This window comes from Xiphophorus hellerii, chromosome 8 (genome assembly GCF_003331165.1).
Source record: "Xiphophorus hellerii strain 12219 chromosome 8, Xiphophorus_hellerii-4.1, whole genome shotgun sequence".
NCBI classification, from domain to species: domain Eukaryota; kingdom Metazoa; phylum Chordata; class Actinopteri; order Cyprinodontiformes; family Poeciliidae; genus Xiphophorus; species Xiphophorus hellerii.
In genome coordinates, this window is record NC_045679.1 from 21,888,902 (window position 1) to 21,901,463 (window position 12,562).

At 37.6% G+C, this 12,562-nt stretch overlaps 1 protein-coding gene across 3 annotated transcripts in view; it reads right to left on the minus strand.

Annotated features, from left to right (window-relative positions):
• dab2ipb (DAB2 interacting protein b) overlaps positions 1-6,362 on the minus strand; it is a 178,630-nt gene extending 172,268 nt beyond the window's left edge. Inside the window, exon 1 of one of the 3 annotated variants that reach the window (XM_032569310.1) lies at positions 6,051-6,362. In XM_032569310.1, coding sequence (XP_032425201.1) covers positions 6,051-6,108 — 58 coding nt within the window. In that variant the 5' untranslated portion in view covers positions 6,109-6,362. The remainder of the gene's footprint in view (positions 1-6,050) is intronic. The other 2 variants (XM_032569309.1, XM_032569311.1) reach the window with 2 other exon arrangements.
• Positions 6,363-12,562: the final 6,200 nt, after the last annotated feature.

Here is a 12,562-nt window from a genome sequence, read left to right on the forward strand (position 1 = left end):
AATAATCATCAATGAGAACCAAAGAAGTCCATCATTATGTCAGATTAAATTCAGTCAATGTTACTTGTGTTTTTGGTGTCAAGCATAATCTAAGTATTTCATACACAATTCATGAATTTTGTCATTTCAAATGCAAATGATCAAAATTAGGAATAATGAGGCACAACTATGACTACTAGATTGCAGTAAAGTGATTCCGATACAATTCCTTGATTTGTGTAAAATATGCATCAACAGGCATTAGTGGGGCAACTACACAACCATGCTTACATTGAAATAGGAAGTGGTTATTTTAGATTTTTTTTTTGCGAAGTTATTATTGGTAACAATTCTCTCTGAAGAAGACAGATGACATATCAAAGTGAATGTTTGTAAATTTGAAAAAAGTCCTCAGAATGGTGAATGCTAACTTCTAGTCAGATATACTGTATAGCCTCCATTTTATCTGACTTTGATACTGTTGCATCCCAATGACATGAAGACTTTTGTTCAATTTTTATTTGACATTAGTTCTGCAGAGGAACATGTTCCTTTGTTTTCCGGATCGCAAAGTTGTTTGAAAAACTATCTGGATGGTTAACTGGTTCACCGAATCTGCTGTTGAGACTCGGCAGATGCAGTGGGTACAGGTTGCTAGCTTCCACCGTCTGTGAGATGACAGATGTGTACTCTTGGTAAGTGAACCTAGCAATAATAAAACCTCACTTCAAAAAATATCCAAGCTAACCCTTAAAGTCGTGTTAAGCATTTTCACACCCACACACGTTCAACTCGTCTTTGTGTTTCTCTCTCGGTTTCCTGCATGCTGCCCACTTGTAAAACTGTGTGTGCGCTCCCACTGACTTCACTTGTGCAGGTAAGGTTTTTTATTTTATTCATTTTTATTAATTTGTCAGTCTATTGTTTCAATAGAATTGTTTTTGCAGTTTCTGTGCCCATTTTTTCTACACTAATGTTAGCTTTCATAATTGTGATCCCACACAAATTTAGCAAAATGTATCCCTCAAATAATTACAAAACGTAGTGGTACATTTAAATCTCATCTTTGCTAGCTTTTTTTCATGTTTCTAGCTAAGAAGTGTAAAATTATTCAGCAAATACCACCGTTACATATTCATCTTTCATAAAGTTGTTACTTAAATAAACGGTAACATAAGTTCACACATTTTCCATTTCTATGTATGTTTTGATGTGGATTTGTTCCGTGTTATTCGTGATTGTGTCTCAAAAGGTTATAAAACCATTACTGTCACCATTTGAGCCATCCAATCAGATTGCAGCTAGGTGCCCCAGCCTAACTCAGATTTGCATTTGCATGTACCAACAACTGTGCCATTATGCTCCTCTCCGTACTTTAACTTCTGACTGAGCGGATCAATAACTGGACAATATTAGCATTTTATCCCTCTGTCAATAGCTGTGACTAACAATACAATAATAAGCTCCGGTTTAACAAAGTTCTTATATCTGGTATTGACTTTATGTAAAAAGCCAAACCTGATTTAAGTCAATACTCCGAGTTCGGTGGAGATGCTTGTCTAACATTTTATTTGAAATATTTCATATTTAATGCCCACTGTGATGAGTCAACCCTAGTTGGCGCTCTTAAGAAAGAAAACTGATGGCTTAAATATAAACTTTTTTTTTATATTACTGGTGTTACTTTCACTGTATTTGAAAATCTGGAGGTTAACATTGACTTCCCATCACATTAAAGCGTGCGCACCCACAGTGAGACTCCTACAGAGTATGGATTTTAGCCTCCTTGCTCACCTGAAGCAGAAACCTCAAGGAAGCTTTGAGGTTTTGTACAAGCCAGAAAAATTCTGTTGACCCGAACATTTCTCACATAAAACATTTGCAGAATTTATTTTTAAAACCTTATGGGGGTTTTTTAAGCGTGCTAATAAATGTTGACATCTTTAGTATCCGAGACGTTTCGTTTGTGTCATTTCATTAGAGTATTTCAACATGGCCAAAGTAAAGACTATGCACAAGAATTCATTTACAGCAACCTTTCTTTTTGGAAAAAATATGATTTTCACTCCTTCTATAAATTACAAATGCAATCATATTTAAAACGGTGAGAAAAAACAACCGATTAAGTCTTTATAGGATTTAGAATTCATCTGTCCTTTTCTTAAAGTGCATTTCAGTTCACAGACGTCGAGAGTTTGGAAAGAACACTTTGGTCCAACATGTCCACTTGTTAAGTTCTCTGAAAAACAACTGGACTGTGAAAACCAATGGACAAAAAGACACTCTGCATGCAAGACTGTCCGAATGTGAGGAAGGCTGACTAAACAGAGGGAAAATAATGAGAGGGTAATTACTGATCAACAAAAACTTTGTAATGTAATATTAAACAACAAAAGAAACAGCACAGTAACTGCTGGCATAGAAACCAAATTACATACAGTATGACCTAAGACTTCAAACAATACTGTGATGCTGGGTTTTTTTTTTTCCTTCCCTGATTTGACCCAGTGTGTCATTTTCCTAATATCTCTAACATTAAGATGATTCCTCATTACCCCTAAATATAAATGTGTTTTGGGATAATTCATCATATTTTGCAATCAGTTTTCATTAGATTACATATTTACCACAAATTTCTGCTACCTTCGATCTCCATAGTACTGTCTGACAGGACGTTTACATTTCTTGAGCATCATCAGTGAGAATTTCTCATTTAAATCCCAGATTAAAAAGACTTGTTAGTAAATTAGAAGATAGGTTTATTTTTATTTTATTTTTTTTTTTTTTTTTAAAAACTTGTTTCTCACTTCTGCATGCGTCTAGTTTTTTGGGTTTTTTTGGCTTAGGCAGATTTGTATGAAATTTAAAATGTATAGTAAGCTTAAGTAATAATATGATTGTGCTAATAACACAATCATTTAAAGCAAATAAGTCATTATGACCTAATAGTATAAAACCAACAATTATTCCTACTGATGAAAAACATTGATTTGTAACGTTATGATTCTATATTTATCTACTGTGGTTAAGATATTTAGACTTAGTCAAAACATCAAACACAGATAAGGAAAAAAAAATACTATTCGTTTTCGAGTAACAATGCTTATTATACCTTATTCTGTTTCTTTAAAAAACTATAATGAGCTGGTATTAGGGAGTTAATTTATCTGCAGTCAGCTTAAAACATCTTTACCATAACAGCAACAGATGGCATTCCTTTAATTGGCACATTGTTGTTTCGGAAGCCTTTTCTTTTATTATTTCAGCCAGCTGGCTGAACATTCACAGCAACAGGTGGTGGAGGGGCAGCGTATCTCTATGGAACAAAAAAAAACAAAAACATTAAGCACTTTCTACGCCACCTCATAAAAATTTAAACTGTAGGAGTGGGATAATCAAATTTGTTGGCTGTTTTTATACAGCAGTGTCACTTTGGATGTCATGAGAACATCTTCAGTGGAAAAAAAAAAAAAGAGTTTAAATATCCAACCCAAAGTAAGTTTAAGTCAGTGTATTACCTTTAAAGCCAGATTTCTAATGAGAATTTACATCTGTTTTATTATTAGTGTGATATCATGATAGTGCTACCTAAAAAGGAAGCCGTTTCTGTCGGATATCTCAACACCCATCAGAAGTAGTTCCACGATATACAGCCTCATTACATATTACAGCTCCTGGTCAGAACAGCTTGTGTGTTTTCAGAACATTTCAGTATGTACTTGCAGACTTGCTCTTTGAAGTTTGGTTGTTTTTTTTTTCTTTTCCCCAGAAAGGGAAGCAGAGGATTATGCAACATTTCTAACACAGGGAGACTGTGAGTCAGTGTTGATCATCACGGGGAGCGTTTACACCTCTCTCTCGTCTGCTGAGCTTCACGCACTCTCACCGGACATAACCCGTTTATCACCGACATCGCATCAGGCACGTCGACACACAAACGACAAATCAACATGAAGCGCTGCGCGTAGCCCACACCTTTTCATGGGCTGTCGCATCTTGAGGTGTGCTCTTCGTTGCAGCCTCCAGGGCTCGTGTGAAAAAGTGATGGAAATCAACCTAAACACACATGCAGGCAATGATTTCAACCCCCTCATCCCCTAAATCAAGAGCCAAAAAAAAAAACAAAACAAGGTGATGGGTAATGGGCGGCGCGTCGGAATGGCGCCGACATGTCAGTCAGTCAGACGTGGAAAAAAAACTGCCAGCTACATCATTAAATCCGTTCCAGGTATCGTTTGGTTTGAGCACAAATTGTGGTCCGAGAATCTAAACAGAAACAATACGTTTGAATCTGGTTCAGGTGTTTTACTTTTTTCTTTTTTTTTCCTCTATTGTGTAACTAAATTTTACTATAACACTCTAAACTATCCAGGCAAAAGTGCCTTCAATAAGACTTTATAAAGTAGAAGTATTTCATTGAAATTTTATGCAATTGACCATCACAAAGTTGCATCCATGTTGTAAGGAGAAAAGTAAAGCTTGGGAGTTTTTCAAAAAAAACTAAACATTTTTACCCAATATGACTGTGTGTAATAAAATAGCTCTCTGTCAAGGCTACTGAGGTTTACCAGGGAACATCAGTGAACCAGTGACGTCACAAAGACCAAGGAGCTCTGCAGGCGGGTCAGGGATGAATCTCCAGAGAGATTTATGTCCCACAGCTTTTAGATCTGCGTCTGCTTTTGCACTTCTGAATCGATTACATTTCTGCAAAACGTGACTATTTCTTTTTGGTGTGTTGAACCCACAATTCAGATAACAGTTTAATTTCACCAGTGGATTAAGTCATTGTCCACCACACACCTTGTGGAGGAAATAAACAGAAAGAAAAAAAAAGATCTGGTCAGAACAGTACAAGCTTAAATTTTTAGCCCAAATTGGAAATGCTGTGTGTGTGCGTGCGTGCGTGCGTGCGTGCGTGCGTGTGTGTGTGGTGAAAAACTAAAAGTGCATCTCATCCTAAAAACCCAGTGAAACGCAGTGGTGGCAGCATCATGCTTTGGGGATGTTTTGTTTCATCAGTAACCCTAAATGTGTACAGTCTTGCCTACAATGAAATGGTCACAACAATAGCATGTTAATGTGTAAAGGAAGAAAAAAAATGGCCCAGCGAAAGTAACATTTTAAATGAAATCGAGAATCTGAGGGAAAACTTTTTAAAAAACATGAGACCAGATGCCCTCCATCCAATTTGACAGAGCTGCAGCGTACAAAAAGTCAATATTTAGATGTCAAAAGGCAAATAAGAATTTTCAATCTGTAAAAAAATTATAATTGTTTCTCCTATTTTAGTCATGAAAAGATTTCTGCAGGTCCTTGACTAGAAAACATGTATTCAATCACGAGTGTAATTGTAGTGTGCAAAAAAATATATATATATATATATATGGAGAAGTTGGAAGGGTATCAATTATCTTCATCGCTGTCTATTTGGTGATGAAGAGGTTTGCACAGTGTACTTCTCCAAGAACAAAAGCGAAGCAAATTCACGTATTGCGGCTGGGCACTTCCATTAATCAATCTGCTTCAATGTTCAGCCTAGATGCTTCCAGAAAGAGGCGACCTGCACCTTATTTCATGATGGCCCCCAGTGCCTTCATCATGGACACTCGGAATTAAAGCTTTACGTTACGCCAGCAAACTGCAGCAGATCTGAGTTTAAAGAAAAACCCGGAGAAATTGTTCCTACATCTAGGTCAGGAGAACCAACTGCTCCCCTCATCCATATGGAGTTTCACAGCTGGGCTTTAAGGGACCAGCCAGTTGTAGCAACAGCAGCTACTCCACTTTCAGCACTACCATATGGAAGGAGGCGCAACAACAACAAGCATTATCACCTCCTGCAGAACACCACATGCTCTCATAGGGGTGTGTGTGTGTGTGTGTGTGTTTGTGGGTGTGTGTGTGTGTGTGGCGTGTGTGTGTGTGAGGAAAGGGGAAGAAAAAAAATGAACACACAGATTCAGATAGAAGATAAAAAAAATTCACACTTCAGAAAAATAGATAAGAGAATGCTTAAATATGAAATTTTTTTTACTTTTTTTAAATGGAAAGATGACAGGTTTGCTTACCTGAAGGGGAATACGAAAACATGACTTCTTGTTGCTGCTGCTGCTGCTGCTGCTGCATCTTGAGTCCTCGCTCCTGGGAGTGAGACGACCAGCGAGCCGCGCGCTCGCTGCGTGTTGTGGTGACGGAGTCTGTGGCGGAGCAGCTCGGAGGGAGAGACGGCAGCAGGCGCGTCAACAGCAGGGCCGGGGCGACAAGACGGGAAGGGAAGCGATCCTCGCAGATTACCTTGGAAAGTGACTGCAGCCGCCACACTCTCAGTTTCTCTCATTCTTGTTCTCGTTCCCTGCTGGGGGGTGTGGGGAGGGAGGAGAGAGAGGGTGGAGAGGGGGAGGATGTGAAAGCACATGTAACTGCGGATGGAGATCTTTTGACGTGCACGCAGAGTCAGGAGGCATGGGAGGAGCGAAGAGAGCCGGAGGAGGTGCTGAAAGGAAGGAATTAAGCAATTACCTTTTTAGTGTAGGCTTACTCGCTCAGGCGTTGAGCCGTCCCTCTCCCCGCCCCTCTCCCCGCCCCTCTCTCCCCGCCCCCCTCGGTAACCTTGCGGGGCGCTGCACGCTGAACCAATTCGGAGCTTACATGCACTTACATCAAGTTTAAGTCCGTGTATGACAGATCCAATCTTCTGGGAAATTTGCGGAGCTGAACGGCGCCGGGCCAGCGTGTCTGCGAGAGAACGCGTCAGAAATTCTGGTAAAAAAAAAAAAAAAAATGTAATTAAATAAATAAATAAAAAGCAGTCAGCTGCAGGAGTTAGTAGGTCAGGAGGAGTCTGCATTTTGGGTTTCAGTTCCAACTGGGGTGCAGTGTGTCTAAGACACTAGAAAATGAAGGCCTGCATCATATGCATTCATAATGGAGGGAGAAAAGTGTGTCAAAATCAGGAACTGGACAGTTAGTTATCTTGGGATGCACAGAGCTATGGATAAGAATGTTTGTCCCCTTTAATAGTTTCTTCTGTGTTTTTGGTCACATTTTTGAAGCTCATTAAACAAATGGCTAAATCCAATCTGGCCTTTATGGAACAGTAAAGGCTCCACTGCGTAAGCAGGTACGAACCCGCCATCAATCTCTTGCCTCGGCTGGCAGCAAGTCGCTCACATCTCTTTGGAGAAAATCTGCCCCACTTTTCTTCGCAGATTTGTTTTAATTCAGACGTATTGGAGGATTTTTGAGCATAATCTGTCCGTTTGAGGTCACGTCACGGCATGTAGATCAGTCATTTGTCTGGACTTTGACATTTTAATAAATTCACCAAAAGGAAGATGTCGTAACTCGGAAGGCAACATAAGAAGCCAGATAATCTGTAAATGCCCAAAAGTATAAAGACCTTAATTTTTTTGTGACATGTCTTGTCGTCTGATGAAATAAAGTGCTTGGGTTTATTGACAACATATGCATGACACAGATGCAAGACAGTTTTAGACTGGTTTAGTTAGTAAAGTTAATTTTAAACACACACACACACATTATAATGAAATTTTGCAAATATCTGGTTTTAGTTGTATATTAGAAAAACAAGAGATCAAATAACAATATTGACGTTTACCTACTTCATTAATCAAATTACAAGCTTTAGATGTTTTTAATATTAGGATTGCAAAAATGCACACAAAGCAACTTAGGTTAGAGAGTGGTAGAAAACACTAAGAAACAAAAGACAGCAACTAACGAGTACCAAGAGTTTTGAAATCCAGTTAAGGAATCTTTCACTTTTGGTAACAATACCGCAAAGTATAAGACAAACAAAAATCTGTTAAGTCTTCAGAAAAGAAACAAAATCAAACCAGAAACAAAACCAGGCTTTGTTTGGTAAACTTACACTCAATTAGAAAAGTGTGAAAGCAAAAGAAGAAAGCACAAGACCACATTTGTCCAGGCTGTGCTGCTCACACCTAAAGAAAAGTCAGGACAAGCCTCATACTGGAATAATATATCTGAAATGACAAATGATATTTTACTTTCCTTTCATGCTGTTCACAAAAAAAGTTCATTCTGAAGCGAATTTCCTTAGAATAATAGAAAAGTCTGCACTTTTCTTCAAGTACTGGAGTTTCACCTCCAATACTTGTTCTATATTTCATTCTTCTAGGAATCGACTGACTCAACAAAGTCAAAAGATTTTTTTTCCCCTTGGCTCTCCTCTGAACTTCCTTGATCTTCCTCAGTCCGTTCATTAGCTTCGTCGACAGTCTTGCCACTACACGCGTACAAACTGTTCCAATTCTCTTTCAGCAAAGGGATGCGATTAGTTTGCGAGTCCCGTCACGCTTTCTCTTTTTGGCGACTCAGTGGATTCATTTGCAAAGGTTTTGTGAATTCAGCCAGCCTGGTTTTTGACAGAGCACAATGGTTCACAGGTGTCTGCTGTATTTTCAATATCAAGTCACAAAAAAGAAATAAGCCTCCGTTATGAGTAAATGGAAATTCATCATAAGCTATAGTGTGATAATAAAAGAGCAGGAGCGTGGCATCGTTTTTTGTTTTTTTTCTTCTGCAGGTACAACATGCGACTGTGCAGGACATGTGTGTGATTGACGGTGGGGAGTTTGGCCGTTGTGTGGTTCTTTTGACAGACATTCGAATCATTTCCCCCTGACGGATGTCGTCGCTGGAGGTAGAGGCGAAGAAGAAGATTTGTGTGATTCTAAGCTGTTCTGGCGCAAAAGTGTGCTGGAGAGAGATGTTCAACGGTTCTGTGAAACCAGCCACTGTCTCAACAGCACGGGGTGCAATGCGGACAACTATCAGGTTCTTCACCTTTGTGTTCGCTTGCTTCACATTGTCTTCCTCTTGTCAGCTGTGGACCGGTGGAGCACCTCCAGGCAAATAGAAAGTTATCTGCTCCTCTTCGTTTCATTTGGTGCATTTTGTCCTTTAAAGATGATTATTTGACTAGTGAAATGAATAACTCTGATGCATTTGAATTTTCTAAACAGCATTGAAGCTCAAATATAAAATTCATGTCAGCAGTAGAAGTTTTTTTTTTTTTTTTAACCAAATCTCTATAGAATGACATTTTAGGTAGCAGAGTGAGGAAATGTGCTCAGTCTGTCCTTAAAGCAGCATAACTAAGAATATATTTTTTGTGCTGAATCTGAAGTAAATATCGTAAAAACAAACTAAACTATTTGCTGTCATAATTTAATTATAAATGTTCAGCTTAACGTCAAACAATCTGAAAACGATTTACATTGTTTATCTTACTGTATGTCCAACAATTGTACTTGTTTCGGTGAACACAAACAGCGCCATCTAGTGAGCATTTACTTAAACAGCACTTCACTCCCAAATAAATCTGTTTCAAAAGACCTTTTGTCTTGAATGAAAACAATAAAATCATTAACATTTTTTCGAAATTGTTCGTCCATTTGCGATACTTGCTTAATAGATGTAGAGTCAGAAGGCTGGTGCTGTTTACGTTGTAATGTCTGTCACACGGGAACAGAAACTTACGCAACACAAAACCAGGGACACAGACAGCTAATTTAAAGAGTAGCATTTACCCAAGTCATATGGTTTTGAACTGAAGTACCTTGAGAGAATCCACACTTCTTTTGAGCTGTCATAAAAACAGTGAAATATAATTAAGAAGAACATTAAAGTCAAGGATATTCAAATATTTATTTTATTTTATTTTAATTGAAAGTCAGATTTGACTAACTTTCTCATTAGAAAACCTAATTTTCATTTAAATATTTGTAACCAGTTTTCCAAATATGGAAGTACTTCATATTTTATACAAACACCGAACATACAATTCCCTGCTTACAAAGTCTTTCTAAAATATACATTTCCTCCAGTATATGCTTTTGGGGTCATCAATAACTCAGTCTGTGCTGGCTTATTGTCATGTCATCTATGGCGGCCTCTGGTGGTGTGTTTTATTGTTGCACGTAACTTGCCTTTGTACTGTTTTTTCTTTTATCCAAAAGTTTTGATTGAACTTTCACAGCCCTTTAAGCCACGATTCAGATTTTGTAAAGGACTCGGGAGCCGAGATTATTTGTAATTAAGACCAAAAAAAAAGGGAAACAAAACAAGTAACAACTTACAAAACCGCGAGTGGAGAATATAGCGTGGGCAACGGAAGAGGCCAGCAGGAAATGGCAGCGAATGAGAGACTTTAATACTGGGGGTTGATTACTGACAAAATACAGGTGGGTGATTACAAACCTGGCGCAGCTGGGAGAGGAGGCAAATATTTTCGGTGTTTGCCAATAAACATCAAAGAAGAAGAAGGGGAGGCAAACAGGGAGCCAGGCTGTGGGACAAAATAAATAAAGCAGTTATTACATTTTTGAAGAAAACAGGATTATATATAAGATTTTAGATTAAAGGGAGATACTCTGGTCCATACGGAAGAGGATTAGGGCCACCGAAAAAATAAAAATAAAATAATTCTGAGTTTAAAGTCAGAATTCTGAGATTAAAGTCAGAATTCTGAGATTAAAGTCAGAATTCTGAGAATAAAGTCAGAATTCTGAGATTAAAGTCAGAATTCTGAGATTAAAGTCAGAATTCTGAGATTAAAGTCAGAATTCTGAGAATAAAGTCAGAATTCTGAGTTTAAACTCAGAATTCTGAGATTAAAGTCAGAATTCTGAGATTAAAGTCAGAAGTCAGAATTCTGCGATTAAAGTCAGAATTCTGAGTTTAAAGTCAGAATTCTGAGAATAAAGTCAGAATTCTGAGATTAAAGTCAGAATTCTGAGTTAAAACTCAGAATTCTGAGATTAAAGTCAGAATTCTGAGATTAAAGTCAGAATTCTGAGAATAAAGTCAGAATTCTGAGAATAAAGTCAGAATTCTGCGATTAAAGTCAGAATTCTGAGAATAAAGTCAGAATTCTGAGAATAAAGTCAGAATTCTGAGTTTAAAGTCAGAATTCTGAGAATAAAGTCAGAATTCTGAGAATAAAGTCAGAATTATGCGATTAAAGTCAGAATTCTGAGAATAAAGTCAGAATTCTGAGTTTAAAGTCAGAATTCTGAGAATAAAGTCAGAATTCTGAGAATAAAGTCAGAATTCTGAGAATAAAGTCAGAATTCTGAGAATAAAGTCAGGATTCTGAGAATAAAGTCAGAATTCTGAGAATAAAGTCAGAATTCTGAGATTAAAGTCAGAATTCTGAGATTAAAGTCAGAATTCTGAGATTAAAGTCAGAATTCTGAGTTAAAACTCAGAATTCTGAGATTAAAGTCAGAGAATAAAGTCAGAATTCTGAGATTAAAGTCAGAATTCTGAGAATAAAGTCAGAATTCTGAGAATAAAGTCAGAATTCTGCGATTAAAGTCAGAATTCTGAGAATAAAGTCAGAATTCTGAGTTTAAAGTCAGAATTCTGAGAATAAAGTCAGAATTCTGAGAATAAAGTCAGAATTCTGAGAATAAAGTCAGAATTATGCGATTAAAGTCAGAATTCTGAGAATAAAGTCAGAATTCTGAGAATAAAGTCAGAATTCTGAGTATAAAGTCAGAATTCTGAGATTAAACTCAGAATTCTGACTTTAATCTTAGAATTCTTTTTTTTTTTTTCGGTGGCCCTAATCCTCTTCCGTAGGTCCACACTCCAGCATAGTAGATGGCGATAATACCTCTTAACGTTAGGTGTCACCCGCCAGTAAAAATCAGAAAGAAGAAGACAGGCTGTGGGAAGGAGAATAAAGAGGAGGGGAGCAAATGGGGATAAATGGGAAGAAGGTTTACTACGCCATGAAACCTAAGCACAAAAGCGCAAAGACCATGCAAGGATAAAGCAAGAAACCAAATACAAAGGGACAAACTGATTAAGCAACAGCCATGTTTATATAAATGAGTAATACAACAATAATCAAAATAAAACGGATGAAAACCAAAACTCAAGACACTCGATCGTGACACTTTGTGTTCCCCTGTGCTGACAAGCTTCATGGAAATACTGAGTTCATTTCCGATTGACTTAGCACTTGTCCAACTCACTCCACACAGAGCCAATACCATACCTGCTTTAGTGACCATGCAATCGCTGTGCTTCATCGAACAGAAGATCCTCCTGACAGTAACCTCATAGACAATGTGTGACAAGGGTATTCAACTCCAGTCCTCAAGTCCTGCAGTGTTTAGGTGACTACCTGCTCTAACAGACCTGAATCAAATGGCTCAATTGCCTCCACAGTAGGTAGCCAAGTTTTACAGAGTCCTGCTGGTGACGTATTTTCATTTTTGTCTCCAATTAAAGATTGCAGGGGACCGGCCCTCGAGTTGAATAGTCCTGACTTATAGAGTGTTTTCAAAATATAAGTTCATATGTGAACTTTCTTTTTAGTAGGCCAACAGTTCTATTTAAAATTGTTATCAAAAATCATGCATTTTTTAAAGAAACTAAATGTTGAATTTTCATTATCTGTAAGGCATATTATTCAAAATGATCAAAAACAAAGGGTTAAAATTTCTACTTTTCTAAATATAGTACATTTCTTTACATTTTTTAAGCTGAAATAGTTACATTTTTTCTATGGTATTCTAAATTT